At 51.0% G+C, this 17215-nt stretch overlaps 3 protein-coding genes across 25 annotated transcripts in view; 2 read left to right on the forward strand and 1 right to left on the reverse strand.

Moving 5' to 3' along the window:
* Positions 1–1072: 1072 nt before the first annotated feature.
* Positions 1073–4392, forward strand: Hgh1 (HGH1 homolog). 4 transcript variants are annotated; one of them, XM_063263600.1, is made up of 6 exons: positions 1073–2263; positions 2380–2428; positions 2573–2671; positions 2873–2964; positions 3040–3162; positions 3237–4392. In XM_063263600.1, the coding sequence occupies exons 1-6, from the start codon at positions 1679–1681 to the stop codon at positions 3387–3389; spliced, it is 1101 nt and encodes a 366-aa protein (XP_063119670.1). In that variant the 5' UTR covers positions 1073–1678; the 3' UTR covers positions 3390–4392. The 4 variants fall into 4 exon arrangements, with proteins under 4 accessions (XP_063119670.1, XP_063119668.1, XP_063119669.1 ...); NM_001007707.1 differs by having other exon boundaries at positions 1603–2292; positions 2380–2480; XM_063263598.1 differs by lacking the exon at positions 2380–2428 and having other exon boundaries at positions 3040–3257.
* Positions 4393–4480: 88 nt separating this feature from the next.
* Tssk5 (testis-specific serine kinase 5) lies at positions 4481–12209 on the reverse strand. Of its 7 annotated transcripts, none has more exons than XM_039079246.2 (8): positions 12115–12209; positions 6519–6626; positions 6127–6329; positions 5988–6043; positions 5571–5703; positions 5377–5492; positions 4883–5014; positions 4481–4797 (listed from the first exon to the last, which is right to left on the reverse strand). In XM_039079246.2, the coding sequence occupies exons 2-8, from the start codon at positions 6603–6605 to the stop codon at positions 4631–4633; spliced, it is 894 nt and encodes a 297-aa protein (XP_038935174.1). In that variant the 5' UTR covers positions 6606–6626; positions 12115–12209; the 3' UTR covers positions 4481–4630. The 7 variants fall into 7 exon arrangements, 5 of the variants coding, with proteins under 5 accessions (XP_038935174.1, XP_038935173.1, NP_001014108.2 ...); XM_039079245.2 differs by lacking the exon at positions 12115–12209 and adding an exon at positions 6990–7121; NM_001014086.2 differs by lacking the exon at positions 12115–12209 and adding an exon at positions 7073–7526 and having other exon boundaries at positions 4488–4797.
* The window catches only part of Mroh1 (maestro heat-like repeat family member 1), a 73457-nt gene continuing 64579 nt past the window's right edge, over positions 8338–17215 (forward strand). For 5 of the 14 annotated variants that reach the window (XM_039080548.2, XM_039080550.2, XM_063264676.1 and 2 more), the window contains exon 1: positions 12296–12405. The gene's annotated coding sequence lies outside the window, so the exon portion shown is untranslated. Of the gene's footprint in view, positions 8478–12293; positions 12689–17215 lie in introns of those variants that run through there. The other 9 variants (XM_039080551.2, XM_039080552.2, XM_063264679.1 and 6 more) reach the window with 5 other exon arrangements.

Genomic DNA, 17215 nt, shown 5'->3' on the forward strand with positions numbered 1-17215 from the left:
AGAGGAGCACTTCCCTATACAGTCTAGCAAAGGAGACTGGGATTGGTACAAAACAGTGCCTCAGTTGACTTCATCCTTCATTTGCATAATGACCTGTCCTGACTGGTGCAAACACCCCACTTCTTAGAATATTAGCTAAATTAGACTGTTTGGCTCCCTTGGTAAACAGGCTGGGAGACACATTTACCCCTGCCTCTTTTGAAAGGCGCATGAATGTGTACAGCAGATTGATCTCAAAGATATAGGCAAGGGCGACCTTGGAATTCTGGATCCCTACCTCAGCTTCCTAAGTCCTGAGATTATAACTGGCAGGAGACAGTTTTTGTGCCCTCCCACTGTAGTAGTCCAGGCTGGATTTGAACTCATGGAGATCTACCTGCCCTTCAAGTGTTGGGATTAAAGCTATGTATCGCCATCACGCTCATGCTTTCTCACCTACTGTTCTTGATTGGGATGGGCTGGTATGGCAAAGAAAGAAAAGATAGCAGTGGAGACAAGGACAGAAGGCAGCAGAGCTGCCACAGAGGCAGAGATGGGGGTGGGGCAGCAGTAGTAGAAATAGAGGCTTTAAGAGGCAAGGGTCATAGCCTTTCCTCAGAAACTATCACCAGCCACTGTCAAAGGCTGGGAAATCTGGACAGTTAGGCCTACACAAGACCTAACCACTTGCCGCTGTAGCCCGAAGGGTCCTAATCAGTATCTAAGGCTGCATAGGATCTGGAACCGTTGCAGCTCCTGGCTATCTCCTTCGCTGTCAGAAGCAGAGGGTTACACAACCTGCCAAGGACCAGCCTTGGAAAAACTCACTAACTCAAGATTTCTATTTTGGAAGAGCAAGGACCCCAGGCAGCTAATCGCTAATAGAAGCACAAAAAAAAAAAAAAAAAAAAAAAAAAAAAAAAAAAAAAGCACCAAACGGAGTACTTTCCCAGAACAGACTCCAATACTGAAATTGTCTTCTGCTGGGATTATGTAGCTGAGAAGGCCAGTGTCCTTATCTGTGCTAACAAATGTGCCCGTGGAAGGTAATAATATGGAACCACTGAGAAGCAGAAAACCACAAACAGGTATGGAAGAGAAAAACCGAACAGCGTTCTAGAGAGCTGTGTGCAGCGGCATCTGTCACCAGGCTCCCCAAAACCTGCAAACTATAGATTCATTAATCAGTTCCCTTTGCCCAAGCCTGCTTGACTCCGACTTTCTATACTTTAGAAGTCCTAACAAATGTCCCAAAGTTAGCTCCTCGGCAAAGTCAGAGGTCTGTCCAAAGCTGCCTTCTCACTGCGGAGTCCTGCGTCATTCACATTCAGTTCCTGGCGATCTGGAGCCGAGGGTTAAAGGGAGGCAGCAAACACTCCTAGACACCAGGAGCACCGGCTTCCGAGCTACGCTTCAGATTTTGCGAGCTGGCCGTGTGGTTTTGATGCCTGACAAAGCAAACACGCAATAGGCAGCTAGAAAAGTCCCTGCAAGTGGTGACGGGAAGGGGGATACATCTGCACCAACAACAGTGTCTCAGCCTCTGGGAGAAAGCCCAATACTATGGCCCACAATGCCTTGCGCCAAGGCCGGTCCCGCCCCCTTCAGCTGGGTTCTCAGACTCGGAAGGGTTTTAACGACTTCCGCTTTCCCGGCGGTGGCCCTTGTGTAGTGAGAAGCGACTAAAACTGCTGGCGGCATGAGGGGACCGGGAGTAGGTTCGGGGCTCTCCGGTGAGCGAGGGTTGTCAGGGAAGGAGGCTGGCGCGGACACGGAGGTGGCGGAACTGCTGCCCTTCCTGGTTCCCGGAGCGCGAGCAGACCTACAGGCAGCCGCGGCGCAGCACGTGCTGGCTCTGACTGGTGTGGGCTCGGGCCGCACGCTGTTGGCTGGACAGACAGCGTTGTTGCGGGCTTTGATCGACCTAGCGGTGGCCCCGATCCCAGCTCCTTCCCGCGATGCCTCCCGTGCGCTGGTGAACTTGGCTGCTGATCCGGATCTGCACTGGCAGATGCTGGCGGCGGACCCGGAGCTGCCTGTCCGCCTGCTGCGCTGCGTGTTGGACCCTCAGTGGCCCTGGGCTGAAGAGTTGGCTGCAGTGCTGGCCAACCTGAGTCGCGAGCCGGCTCCGTGTGCTGTGTTAACGGAGAAGCTGGTGGCCGCTGAGCCCGAGCGACTGGGTCTGGAGCGGCTTGTCAGCGCGCTGTGCATGCCCAGTTACAACGCGTCCGCACCCCTGCATTACCTGGGGCCGTTGCTCTCCAACCTTAGCCAGCAGGCGGAGGTGCGTGCTTTTCTCCTGGACCCGGACAGGTGAAACCCAGTCGCTTGCGGGGTCGGGAAGGGGTAAGGGGGGAGTGGCAGTAAACAAGGAGAGCAGTGAGTATCCTCTTCCAACAGGTGTGTGGTCCAACGGCTATTGCCACTTACCCAGTACACAGACTCCTCGGTGCGCAGGGGCGGGGTGGTGGGAACACTTCGGAATTGCTGTTTCGAACATCGTGAGTGCCATTGCTAGGGTGGGGACTGGACCCTAGGGACCCAACAGACCAATCTTCTGATCCCCTTCCTTGTCCCCTCTCCCCACCTCCAGGACACCACAAGTGGTTACTCGGGCCCCAAGTCGACATTCTCCCCTTCTTGCTACTGCCCTTGGCTGGGCCTGAAGAGTTTTCCGAGGAAGAGATGGAGGGTGAGTGACTTGGGTGGTTGCGTCAGGGCTGTCTGGGCTAGAGGGGAGACTACTAGGAGAGATGGAGCAGTGTTCAGGACTAGAGTCCCTTCAGCAGCCTTTAAGGAAGAGGTCATTACAGACACACACGAGGCTCACCCAGGCAGAGCAGGGCTTGGGTGTCCAGCACAGGGACCAACAGGCTCCCACTCTCACTCCTAGAGCTGCCCGTTGACCTGCAGTACCTATCACCGGACAAGCAGCGAGAGCCGGATGCTGACATCCGAAAGATGCTTATCGAAGCCATCATGCTGGTGAGCAGGGGCCTGTGATGTTAAAGCCTCCCCACAATTCATATTGGCATCTGAGTAACCTTTTCGTCTCCCTAGCTGACAGCCACCGCACCTGGTCGGAAGCAGGTACGGGATCAGGGTGCTTACTTGATCCTTCGAGAGTTATATGCCTGGGAGTCAGAGCCTGATGTGCGAATGGCTTGTGAGAAGCTTATCCAGGTGAGTGCAGGGTAAGGGAGGCTCAGCAAGTGCCAGCAGCTTAGGAGCTGCTCACCCGCCTCCTCTACTCGCAGGTGCTTATTGGGGATGAGCCAGAGGTTGGCATGGAAAACCTGCTGGAGGTGCAGGTACCTGAAGATGTGGAACGACAGCTCCAAGAGCTAGACCAGCAAGAACAGCAAGAGCTTGCTCAAGAGCGAAGAGACAAGGGTGCCCCACGGACCTGAAGCCCCTTTGGCCCACCTTTGCCAGGGTTCCCACAGGGTTCTAGGGTAAATGCCCAGTAAGTGTTGAGAAGCTCGAGGATAATACAGCCCAATCCCGTGCCCTGTTGCAACCAGCACTAATGTGTGCTGTTCAGAGCTGCACTCTGGAGGTGGAGCCAGCCAGGTCCTGTATCACAGCTGCCTACAGATGAGGCAGGATGCCCATCGTCACTGGAACTATGAGGAGCCTGTTCCCAGACTGATAGGACTGGACTGAAAACACTGCGAGCCCTGGGAAGCCAACTAGTTTTTCATTCCTGCAGGCACTGAAGGGTCTAGACGTGGTTAGGCTTAGAGATATAAACAGTGCTGTGAGCAGTCCTTTGGAGTCCTTTTGCTCTCCTTGCCCAAGACCTTGAAAGCAGACTACACTCGGATCCCAGGGTCTTCCTAGAATGCTCTGCCCTTCTAGGCCTGTCTTTGGATCGCTTGCTGGGTATCGTTGCCCATTCTATCTCTTATTTCTCTGCTTCATCTGTCAGCCTCCTCAGTCTCAGGCTGAATTGGGACTCAGCCCTTCAAATAGAACCTACTCCTCGGTTAACCTCTTCAAGCCTCAGTTGCCTTTCAAGACATCCAAACCCTCCTGTTGGACACATCTCTGCAGAGATTCTCCTGCATGTTCTTCCAGCATTCATGATCCTACCCTCAACATCTGGAGCCTACTCCGTGTATGCACCCTGTCTTTCTAATTCTGTAGATACCATGCCCTACTGCATCCCCTTTTCTGAGCCACAGATCTGCTCCACCTGTGTGTGCTGTTTTCCTCAGGAAGAGGTCCTTCCAGGTCCCCGACACCTGTAGTCTTCATGGGAGTTTGCAGTGTTCCAGCTTCAGAGGAAGGCTGGTGTAGTGTTATCATTGCATGGCTAGGTGTTTTCATTGAATACCAGGAGTCTTCTCCCCTCTCCCCCAATGATGCTCTCCAGAACTCTTGTTAAAGCTTTGACGCTATTGACACACACATTGCGTAGACTGGTGTTTTCCCTCTGACCCAAGTCCCCCAGGAGGTACCCAAAGGTCACCAGCCCTCCTTGTGTAGATAGCTGTACCCTTAACTCAAAAGAATGAACATTTTTATCTGCCCACACCCACCCACCCTCAACTGACCAGACAGCACCCAGGCATGTTCCTGCTGGGGAACATGGGACACAGGGAGCAGCCACCTGCCGTGGTGCGCCCAAGCCCAAGGGTAGTAGAACCTATTCCTCTGGTGCGGGCTTCCAGGTGCTGCACAGCTGGGCCAGAGATGCTCTCCTTGGAGATGTCCTGCCACTAGAGGGGCTGGAGCCTTTGCTCCTGCTATACCTGGTGTCTCTGTCAGGCTCTGCGTTGTCTGGGCCTATTGCGGACCAGGAATGCTTCTGTTCTGCAATGGAGCAAAGCAAGGGGTCCTGTAGAGTACCCGAGACCCTGCCCGCAGCCCAGCCATTTGCCTGTGAGCCATTCCCCACCTCGGGTAGCTCCAAGTACAGAGGACAGCATGTGCTCTGCAGGCAGCATCCAGCAGTGAGCAGCCACCTGCTGTAGGTCCAGGCGGTCACCCGGATGCAGCTGAAGCAGCCCTCTGATCAGGTCCCGGCACTCTACAGGGGAGGGCTCACTGCTGGAGCCTGCCACAATCCTGACCCACATTCAACTACTGTCAGAAATGTTGGCAACTTAAGAGGAATCAAAGGTTCAGGGCTATTATCAAAAGGGGACTGAGGCACAGAGGAGGCTCTGCCATGTTAGAGCAAGTGCCATGTTAGATATTCAGTAGGGCTGGTATCCTTCAAGACCATCCCAACCTCAGCTCAACTTCCCCAACATACAGTGCGTGGGCCATGCTTTTCCAGCATATCGGGGAAGTGTGATACCATGTTCTCTTTGCCGTCGTCCTGGTCTCTCTGGCTGCCCTCCAGGCTCGAGCTGGGCCTTGGAAGGAGCATGGTGTGGTGATGCTCACCTGGGGACAGCCTGGGCCTGAAGATGGGACCTCGACGAATCAGGTGCAGCATGCGATGGGGCTGGTGTTCCTTGAAGGGCAGCTTCCCAGACACCATGGCATGGAGGATGATCCCTCTGGGAATCCAGCTTCCTCAGAGTGTTGTCCTCCCCTGAGCCCACCCATGGGTCCTGCTGGGGTACCTGGGTACTCACAAGCTCCACAGATCAGCCTGCTCACCGTTGTATTTCTTGCTCATGAGGATCTCTGGGGCCGTATAGGCCACAGAGCCACAGAAGGTGCTCAGCAGGGAGTTCTTGATCCCCACCCAGTTGGCAAAGCCAAAATCTGCACACAGTATTCAGGCAGGGCAGGGCAAAGCAACACAGGTGATGGACAGGTTAGGGAGAGTAGGTTCAAGAGGACATGTTAGATTGGTGGGCTTGGGGAGGGAGGGAACTTGGAGTATATGTCGGAAGAATGGGAGAAACTAGGCAGGGGCTCCCGTGGATGTAGGTCAGTGGGCTTAGGTATAGGTAGGAGCTGAAGGTCAGGAATAGGTCATTATTGGGGACAGGCAGAAGTTGGGAGGAGTCCAGAATTACTAGACTAATGGAGCCATGTGGGCTCACCTGTCAGCTTTAGGAAGCCCTGGTCATCCAACAGGATATTTTCACATTTCAAGTCCCTGGGGGAGAAGGGAATGTGGGGCTGGGCTCAAATGGGTCAGCAGACATCCAGGCAGGCAGGCAGGACAGGTGGCACCCTCACCTATGAACAATGCCAACACTGTGGCAGTGGGCCACAGCGCTGACCAGTTGCCAGAACAGCCTTCGGGCCTCTTCCTCCTCCAGCCCTGGGCAACATCGGAGGTCTGACACTGCATTAATGTACTCCAACAGGTCACCTCTAGCTGCCAACTCCAGTACCAGGTAGGAGCGCTGGCTGTTTTGGTAGGTCTCATACAGCTGAACCTAGCAAACACCCCCAATACTCCATGTACACTGTCACCCTCAGGTAGGCTGGGCCAAGAGGTCTGGGACTGGCAGGCATACTAGCTCTCAGTTGCAGGGTAAGAGAAGACTCTTCATGCAAGGAGAAAAAAAAGAGGTTCCAAGCAGAGAAGTGGGGTAGACAGAGGCGTGGCGTAAGGACCGTCTTACTATGTTCATGTGCTTGTAGGTGGCGTTGAGGGATAAAATCTCACGGGGCAGGAACTTTCTGGAGTACTCCGCTGGGGCTTCCGCCATGGACACAATCTTAATAGCCACCTGAGAAAGATGTAGAAAGTTCAACTGTGAGGAAAGACTCCTTAGAATAGGCCCACTGTTATTTATACATACTGCTCCTTCTCCACGTGGCCGGGCAAGCCATGTCCTTGGAAGGATAGTACCTGCCTCACTTTTTGTCCTGGGTACATATATGTTGGAGAGGTTGGGGAACAGAGCATAGGGAAGCTGAGAAGAAATAGGACTTAAGAGGGAGGTCCTGGGGTTGGGTATTTAGCTCAGTGGTAGAGCGCTTGCCTAGCAAGCGCAAGGCCCTGGGTTTGGTCCCCAGCTCCGAAAAAAAAAGAAAAAAAAAAAAAAAAAGAGGGAGGTCCTATAGAGGAAGCTAGAGGAACCAGAAGGTACCTGGAAGAGGTTGGGACAGGCCTGCTGGAACCAGGCTTGGGTACCCCAAGGAACCCACAGAGATGATAGCAGGCCTGCCTCACCATACTGTGGTGCTTGCCCCGCAAGTCAGAGGATAGCCTAGGGTTGTGCTTCATGCGTTCACGTGTTGCATAGGCCAGGTAGACCTTGGAGAAAGCACCAGATCCGATCTTCTTGGAGGAGAGCAAGTAACCATTGTTCATGCATTCTCGAACCTGCTCTATGAACACCCTCTGGTCCTCCTTGCGCCGGCTGTTGCTCCTCATGGAAGGCAGGGTGCCACAGAACTGGACTTGGTGGGCCAGTTTACTGCCCGTCGGCCAGGGGAAAGGACACAGCTGAAGTCTAACTTGTTTCAGAGGGTAAGGGCCTGGGGAAGCAGAAGGCCAGGAGAGACCTGCTGCCCCTTGAAGAAAAAGTTTCTAAAGACTTAATGGGTTTTAGGCTAAGAGAGTAAGATCGAGAGCCTCAGGAGGAGCCTACTACAGCTCTGGACTGATTGGGGAGTAAAGACTCCAGAGGACTGGGTGTAGGTTCTAGAATAGAAGGTTCTAGAGATGCACTTGCATTGTGCCCTCAAAGGTATCATCTTAAGCCATCAAAGTCATCTTTGAGGCTGTCTTACTGGATTAGCCCTACCCAATGCTGTGCTCTCTTTTTGTGGGATTCGAAGGACTAACACCAGGATGAGGCTTTGTGGGCCACTCTGCATGTGGTTGAATAGAAAGGCCTTTTCATTATTGAGAAAAGAGAGAGAGAGAGAGAGAGAGAGAGAGAGAGAGAGAGAGAGAGAGAGAGAGAACGAACTGAGGCTTTGCATCTCCTGGAGCTGGGGTGACAGGTGGTTGTGAGCCACTTGATCTGGATGCTGGAAACTAAACTTGAGTCCCCTACCAGAACAGAATGTGTTCTTAATTGCTGGGTAATTTCTTCAGCCCCTATACAAGGCCCTTAAAGAAGCTAGGAAGGTTAAGTCTTCTAAGGATATCAAGAGGTCAAAAGATCAGCCACTGTTCCTTCTTTGAGGAGATGCCAACCAAGGTCACTGCTACATGAGTGAGGAATGGCAAGAGCCCAGGATCCTTGAATCTGGCCTTCCTCTACTGCAGTGGTTCTCAACCCCTTTGAGGGTAGCAAAGAACCCTTTCACAGGGGCCACCAAAGACCATCAGAAAACACAGATATTTACATTATGATTCACAACAGTAGCACAATTACAATTATGAAGTAGCAATGCATAATGACATCTTTGAGAATTCTAGAATTTCTGTTCCTTTTAAAAGACACAGAAATATTACAAGAACACACTTTCCTTCTAAACCCACATGTGGGGATGCAGGGTCTTGCCTGCCCGCAGCAGCTGACTGTGATTTGCCTTGTGCTCTAGCAGAGGCATGGTTTTGTCAGCTGCAGACAGTTTCTGTAATGGTGTTACATTTGGAATTTCGGGAACTATTCAGAGGGAAGGTAAACGTGAGGGCCCCCCAGGAGGGGTGGCTTAGTTGTTGGGCATGTAGGAAGGTTGGTTGTGGTTTGTCAGTAACTGTGGTCAAAGAAGGAATGAAAGAAATTACAATCAGGGATTTCTCTCTCTCCCCCCTCTATCACAGTTTCTCTCCTAATCTTAGGGGGTGAAACAGAGTGGTGGCGGCAGAATAAAGGGTGGGAAAAAGGACCCACGAAATAGTAAAAGACCAGCTACAGCAATGAAAGTGATGTTATGGTTTGGGATCACCATACCATGAGGAACTGTATTAAGTGTCACAGCATTAGGAAGGTTGAGAACCACTGCTGTGCTGTTTTTGTTTTGTTGTTGTTTTTTAAGATTTGTTTTATGTATATGAGTACACTGTAGTTGTCCTCAGACACACCAGAAGAGGGCATCAGACCCCATCACAAATGGCTGTGAGCCACCATGTGGTTGCTGGGAATTGAACTCAGGGCCTCTGGAAGAGCAGCCAGTTCTATTAAAACCACTGAGCCACCTCTCCAATCCCACTCTCAGTCTTACTGGGTCTTTTTGACCTAGATCAGACCTGCAGCAGGAAGCCTGCCACCTGGGGCTTTCTGCAGATTTGAACACATCTTCAGGGGAAGCCAAGGCCACCACCCCAGACTACTCCATAGGGCATGGAAGCTACCACCACTTTTTGTTTTCAACTCCAGCGTCTCAGCTGACATTCACTTAGCATGTGCTACAGGCCAGCTGCTTTTCTAAGTAGCCCCCTTAGCTATATCCCCGGTCATGTCTCGTTCCCTGACCACACAGACGTGCCAAAGGTAGTGCATCCTCAGAATTTCAAATCTGAATGCAATGGAGCAATACATGGTTTACGGGGCAGAGTCCAGGCCAAGGGTGGGATGTCTGGTATGAACTGGAGGGACCAGCATTGGCTAGTGGACAGCTGTCCTGAAATGTGGCTAGAGGTCTAATGAGCCTTAGAGACTTGTCTTCCTGCACTGAAATTTATAGGTAGTTGTGGAAAGCTTTACAATAAGGCATTGGAGAAGCCTGGCTTGAATTGTCAGGTTTGTTTCCTCATCCACTTCGTCTGGTGACTCTTTGGAACGAATAGCTCATAGCTCCAGGCTTTGTCTTAGAAAGTATAGAAAACATGGACACAGTAACTGTCCTGTGGGTAATCTGGACCTTAGGTAAAAGGAAAACTGCCCCTGGGATTGAATCCAGGTTGGCTATCTGGGAGGTAGGAGGGCTGTGGGTACATGAGTGACAAGAGGAAGGTGGGTGGCCATTTTACATCTAGAGAACAGAAAAAAAAAGGGAGGGGGGAAATCACGTGACTCCACCCTGGCCCAGCAGTGCCACTGAGCTGCTGCTGTCTACTCAGTCTCCTGGCTGTGCATGTCCCCGCCACCTTCCTGGCTCCTACCCGTGCCAGAACCCAAACGGAAGCTAGCAGCCATGAAGCTGTGTGATAACAGTCCCGATCCAGAGAGATCACGTTCCTTTTGCAATGCTCTTAAAAACTCACTTTACTTTTTTATTTTACGTGCATGAGTGTCTTGCCTGCATGCAGACCATGTTCGTGCCTGGTGCTTGTGGAGTTCAGAAGGGTGCTAGATCCTCTGGAAATGGAGTTAAGTGTGGTTGTCAGCCGCCATGTGGGTGCTGGGAACTGGAACGGAACCTGGGTCCTCTGTAAGAAGAGCAAATACATGCTCTTAACCACTGAGCCATCTCTCTCTCTCCATCTTTTTTTAAGGCTGCTGGCTGCTCTTCCAGAGGTCCTGAGTTCAAATCCCAGCAAGCACATGGTGGCTCATGACCATCTGTAATGGGATCCAATGCCCTCTTCGGGTGTGTCTGAAGACAGTGACAGTGTACTTAAAAGGTTTTACTCTTGCTGGGTGTGGTGGTGCTCTTCTTTAATCATCCTAAGGAGGCAGAGGCCAACCTTGTCTACAGAGCTAGTTCCAGGACAGCCAGGGCTACACAGAGAAAACCAAAAACTAAAGTAAAGATTTTATTCAACCGTGTGTGTGTGTGTGTGTGTGTGTGTGTGTGTGTGGTGTGGTGGGGGGGGGCATGAGCACTTGAGCGTGGAACTTAGAAGCTGGAAGTTAGAGCTGGTTTTGAGCTGCCCAGTGTGGGGGATGGCAGAATGTGTTTACCGCGAGCCATTCCCCCATCCCCTTGGGCTGTCTTGTCCCTCTTCCTGTCTACATCCTTACTAGTCCATCGGCTCCACTGGGTTTTACCCAGTACCTCATGTGCTGGGCCTTATGCTGAACAATAAAAGTAAAAATTAAGTTGTGATACGTGCTGGGCAGCTTGTGTGTTTGGGGCAGAGAGAGCTGACTACGGTGGCTGTGGAGGAGCACGGAACCTGCAAGGCTTTTCAGGCTGGGCAGGGCAGGGGGGAGGGGAGTTAGCTGTCCTGGTATGAGTGTGGGAAGACCTCTTTCCCTGGCAGCTACCCAAGTTAGTCCCCTCTGTTTTCTAGCATCTTCCTAGGCCATGACACCATCTGCAGAATGACTCACTCTCTTGCTCAAATATGTCCTGTCTTTTTCTCTCAGGCTCTAGCCTCACAACAGAAATTGGTCCAAGTCCTTCTTACTGTGGAAAAAGAATATTGGTTCTCTCTCAGTGTTTGCCCCTTGGACACCCTCTCAGCTTGCTGCCCTTCCAAGACCCATTCAACCACAGCTTAATTTCCACATCTAACAGATGCTGTCAGCCTAGATGCATGGTAGTTAACTCCTTCCTCTTACTCAACAGGCCAATGTCTTGGTTCTTTTGCTTTCAGAACTCTGCTCACAACTTTCTCTTGTTTACCCACATTTGGGTGACTTCGGGTTCTTTGCAGGTGTCAAGTCTTCCTGGCATGATCCTCCCCCAACTCTCCCAGGCACAAGCTCTTACCTAACCTTGCTTTCTTGTCACCAAACCCAAATCCTTCATAGCATTTCCTATATCCTGTAGTGTGGCTTACTTCTACTTTTTTTTTTTTTTCTTTTTTTCAGAGCTGGGGACCGAACCCAGGGCCTTGTGCTTGCTAGGCAAGCGCTCTACCACTGAGCTAAATCCCCAGCCCCTACTTCTACTTTTTTATGTACCTCTTTCCAGGCCTACAGGCTTTAGATGCACCTGGAGCTGCAATAACAGCTGGAAGTGAGCAGCCCAGGTTGCTAGGACATGATCATCTTGATTCCCAATGTCGTGTTGACAGGATGGACATGTATGCACCTTTGATGGGCATGGCCATGTGTACATTTAGGGGATCCACGAATTAGGGGCTTTGAGTATGTTTTAGGCCTTTAGTTTGTGATCAATGTAGTAGAACATAACAATACCTTGTGTGTGTCTGTGACTGCTGCATAAGGTGTGCTAGGGCTGGCTTTTTGTTTGTTTGTTTGTTCCCTCGCTTTGTAGCTCAGGCTGTCCTAGAACTTACTATGTAGACCATGATGGTCTCGAATTCATAGGGATTCACCTGCCTCTGCCTCTCCAGTGCTGGGATTAAAGGCATGCGCCACTGCTCCCGCCTGGTGGAGTTTTCTGCAGTTAGAAGCTGAGCCCGAATACTCTCTCGAGAACAGCGCTTGCGCAGACGGAGTCTGGCGCAGCAGCAGTACTCACACTTGTCTTGTGAAATGGTCACCGGACCGCTGGGGTACCCGGCAGGGTACAGGAAGGAGTTGGTGTACCTAGGCTCTCTAGGAGGTAGAGCGTGGGGGCGGAGCTAACGTGAGGGACAGAACTCTGACCAATGAGCGTGGAGATCTCATAGAGGCGGGGTCAAATTGCCGCGCGCCAGGCCGCAATTGGCCAGAGGGCTGTGGGGTTGGGCTTGGAGCGCTGCTCCGCCCACTCTGGGACGCTTGGGGCATAGAGGGCGGCGCCCGGGCCGTGGCAGCGGCGGCTCCTCAGGTAAACGGCTTGTGAAGGCTCGTCTTTGGTGGCGGGGGCCAGGGACCCTTTGGGGAACTTGGACAGGAGAGCCTAGGGACCTTCCTATCTGCCAGCAGCAAGAGAAGCTGTGTCAAGGGGCGCCTCCCCAAGGTCAGCGGGCCAGGAGGTCTTGGGAGATCTCAGGTGCGCCCAGCGGGCCCGGCTTCGCGTGGTACACCTGGAAGGGATCTCGGAGCTTGCGATTCAATTCTGACTTGTCAGACATCGGCGCGTGGTCCCCGGACCCTGTCCCTGCTGTCTGGTGGGTCTCGTGGTCCATATCCTAGTCCCTTCCGGAAACTCGGTGACTCAAGACCCTGGTCCTCTGCGTGCTAGGGGCTAAGTGTTCAGGTCTTTGAGCTTCACAACTGAGCCATTGGCATTTCTGCCTCTTTCATAAAACTGAGCCTTAATTCAGAGACTTGGGAAGCCAGTGCGCACCGCAGCCACTAGTCTTTCTGTGTTCTCTTTGCCCGATTAAAGGAGGCGGTGTAGAGCAGGAAAGTGATTTGTCCAGAGTCACGAGGATTGCTGGCCCCAGGGAGAAGGCCACAAAACTAGGAGTATTGAATTCAGGCAAGGTGAGAGCGAGGTGAGGTTGAGCCAGCTGACACTCCAGGTTTGGGGCTCCGATTTTCCAGCGAAGTCAGTGTAGGTCTGCAGCAGTACTTAGCTCTACCCTATACAGAGCTCAGGGTAGGAAGTGGATGAAGCCATAAACTCATGTGCAGTGAGTAAGCATAAGGAGCCGCAGGAGAGGGATAGAGGGCCGCCTCTGGAGACCTGGGGCAGTGAGCTGGAGTTGAGGTTGAGGCAGAGGCCAACTTTGTGGGGCTAGTCTTGGCTGGAGACAGGAAACACTTTGGAAGGGGATGATGGTAGTAGAAATGGAGAAACAGCCTGCGACCTAGTTAAATGGTGAAAATTTCAGGAAATAGTTGGGGCAGGGTTGGAGTGAAGGTGAAGGGTTAAGTCTTAGCTGCTCTGTTGGACTTGACTGACCATGATCATCTAGTTGGAGACCCCAGCAGACACAGAGTTGATGGGGCCAAGAGCTGAGATCCTATGCAAATGGCTGGCTGTGGGATCTTTGCTTGGAGCCTGTGTCTGTGACTTGGTTTGGCCGTGCAATCTCTGCACCTGCAGGCCTGGAGATGCTTCTGCCTGCAGGCATTACTCTTAGACTGAGATGTGCGTCTCAGACGAGAAATGTCATTCTGGTCTCTAAAGTCAAAGTCAAATGGCTGAGGACTAGCCACCTTTGTTAACTTGAAACTGATGTCCAGGCAGCTGTCTTAATTCAGACCTGCATCTTGTCATAGTTCCCTCCCTCAAAGCAAAGCTGACTGTTGAGGGACGGCAGAGGCCAGAGGTGGAACCCGTAGGACCTGTGCGTGTCTCAGTCAATTCAGTCATCCTGTGTGGGGTAGTAGATGTTTGTGCTTACTTTCCTTCCCTAGGGTTGACAGAGGCCCAGGTTAGAGCAGAGCTGCTCCGTCTGATGAGCAACTCCAGGCCTCCCAGTGACTTTTTATTAAGCTGAGTTGTTTTGAGCCAAAGGACATCCTTGCCAGTGTCAGGGTACACAGCTTGATCCACTTGGGGAAATAACACCAGGAAGGGTTTCTGTGGCTCTTGGAAGCACTTGGCTGCTGAATATCATATGGATGGTGCCTCCTTCCCTGACCTGCAGGGTCCCCCTTGCTTCAGGGGTTTGCATGTAAGCTCAGTTCCACATGGCTTGTTTGAGAAATCGTATTCTTAGTAGATGGTGAGCAGTGACTCCTGACTGTATTACCCTGGGACACCTTCTCAAGTTCTTGCTGGTTACTCTAGAAGTTGACCCTTCCCTGGCCCAATTCCTCCCAGGTAAGGGATTCTGTGACTGCATGTTGCCTGGACACTACTCCCATCCCCTCTCAGATATAATATAGCCCCAAGACTGAGAATTTGTTCTTGTGCGTATTGGTTCTCTGTTCATAGAAATGTAGGTACTGGGGTTGGGGATTTAGCTCAGTGGTAGAGCGTTTGCCTAGCAAGCGCAAGGTCCTGGGTTCGGTCCCCAGCTCCGAAAAAAAGAAAAAAAAAAAAAAAGAAATGTAGGTGCTGTGAACTGCCTTTGAGATTTGCCCTAGCCCGACTAATACTCACATACATAACTGCCTGTGTCCTAGAGTAGGAATACCTGCAAATGATGGGAAAGGGGGTTGACAATTTCGAGCAGTAGCAGCCAGTCCTCAAGCTTAGTTTCTCAACACCTAGCACCACAGGTGGGCCTTGTCCTTGTCATGTGCACAGAGCTGGCTGCTGCCTGGCTTCACTCCCAGTCAGAGTCTGTGAATGTATGAATACAGGTGCTGGACATCAGTCGCTGGTGGCTGTGCAGTAAGCACACTTAAGGCTGTCTGGCTCGAGAGCCATGTCCTTAAACTGTCCACTTTGCCACACTCTATTGACTTTGGAAAGACAGCAGGACACACACTTTGTCCCAAGGGATAGTCAGCACAGACACTGTATGTCTGTTGGTTATCTTCTCTGAGAATTCCTGTGTGTCCTTCTGCTCTTTGTTTTAGTAATGTCTAAGCTCTTTTTGCACACTAATTTTTAAGGAGACTAGCCTCCTGTTGCACATTGGGACAGGAACTCTCTATTATGTAGCCCTGGTTGTCCTGAAACTCCTTATGTAGACTGGGCTGGCTTTGAACTCACCAAGATCCACCTGCCCCTGTCTCCCGCATTATCTTTTTTTTTTAAAGATTTATTTATTTATTATATATAAGTACACTGTAGCTGTCTTCAGACACACCAGAACACCAGAAGAGGGCATCAGATCTCATTACAGATGGTTGTGAGCCACCATGTGGTTGCTGGGATTTGAACTCAGGACCTCAGGAAGAGCAGTCGGTGCTCTTAACCACTGAGCCACCTCTCCAGCCCAAAGTTTTTTTTTTTTTTTGGTTCTTTTTTTTCCGGAGCTGGGGACCGAACCCAGGCCCTTGCGCTTCCTAGGTAAGCGCTCTACCACTGAGCTAAATCCCCAGCCCCTAGTCTCCCGCATTATCAAAGGCATGTGCTGCCAACACCACCACCCCCTGACTGTATCTCTTAACTCTGTAAAGGACTTACTTTGAAGTAAGAGAAGTCATGAGTCCTTTTTGATTCAAATCCTACTTTGTTCTTGAATAACTTTTTTTTTTCCGGAGCTGGGGACCGAACCCAGGGCCTTGCGGTTGCTAGGCAAGCACTCTACCACTGAGCCAAATCCCCAACCCCTTGAATAACTTTTTTTAAGGTTTATTTTATTCTTATTTATGTGTCTCTTCGTACGTGTCTGTGAGTGTGTATGGACACATTTCGGGCATTCCTGTGCAAGGCTTTAGATCCTCTACGGCTGGAGTTACCCATGGATGGAGTGCTGGCTACTGAATGTGGGCCTTCAGGAAGGGCAGCAAGTGCTCTTAACCCCTGAGCACTTTCTGCTTTTCACCCCTGCCTTTTGTTCTTTACTCCTGCTTTTGTTTGTCTTGTTTTCTTTTATTTGCTGTTGTTATTGTTAATTCCAGTGCTAAGAATCAGACCCAAGGTCTTGCCCACACCAGGCTGTGTCATTTACCATTCAGGTTACCATTCAACTGTCCTTAGACCTGTGCCTTGGTGTCTGTGCTGCTGCCGAGACCATCACAGTACAGATCTCCCTCAGGCTTGCTGTGTAGCTGAAAGTGATCTTGAACTCTTGAACCCCACTTCTACCTCCCAAGTGCTGAGGTTACAGTTCTATGTCACCAGGCTTGGCCTACTCTTCGCTGTATAGACGTTTACACAGTCAGTACAGAGAAAATCCTCCTTTTGGCACAGTTTTCAAATTGTGATTGGCCGCTATTGAACGGGGATCTTTCTGTGAGCTGTGGATCTTTTCCTCCAGTGCACTCCAATTGTGGATTGCACATTTGCTGGTGTTTACCAGAGGATTTCTGATCTATTCCTCCAGGAACAGTTAACTTTTTTTTTTTTTTTTTTTTTTTTTTGGTTCTTTTTTTTCGGAGCTGGGGACCGAACCCAGGGCCTTGCGCTTCCTAGGTAAGCGCTCTGCCACTGAGCTAAATCCCCAGCCCCTAACTTTTTTTTATTTATTTTTTCCATCTTTTATTAACTTGAGTATTTCTTTCCTACTTTCTTTTTTTTAAAAGATCTTTTAATTTATTTTATGTATATGAGTACACTGTAGCTGTCTTCATGCACACCAGAAGAGGGCATTGGATCCCATTTCAGATGGTTGTGAGCCACCATGTGGTTGCTGGGAATTGAACTCAGGACCTCTGGAAGAGCAGTCAGTGCCCTTACCCACTGAACCATCTCTCCAGCCCAATTTGAGTATTTCTTATTTACATTTCGATTGTTATTCCCCTTCCCGGTTTCCGGGGCAACATCCCCCTAACCCCTTCCCCTCCCCTTCTATATGGGTGTTCCCCTCCCCATCCTCCCCCCATTGCCGCCCTCCCCCCAACAATCTAGTTCACTGGGGGTTCAGTCTTGGCAGGACCAAGGGCTTCTCCTTCCACTGGTGCTCTTACTAGACTATTCATTGCTACCTATGAGGTTGGAGCCCAGGGTCAGTCCATGTATAGTCTTTGGGTAGTGGCTTAGTCCGTGGAAGCTCTGGTTGGTTGGCATTGTTGTTCATATGGGGTCTCTTGTTGTTGTTGTTGTTGTTGTTGTTTTGTTTTGAGGCAGGGTCTCACGACGGTGTAGCCCCAGCTGGCCTGGATCCCCCGTTGTAGACCAGGTTGGC

Source organism: Rattus norvegicus, chromosome 7, assembly GCF_036323735.1.
Source record: "Rattus norvegicus strain BN/NHsdMcwi chromosome 7, GRCr8, whole genome shotgun sequence".
In the NCBI taxonomy this organism is placed as follows: domain Eukaryota; kingdom Metazoa; phylum Chordata; class Mammalia; order Rodentia; family Muridae; genus Rattus; species Rattus norvegicus.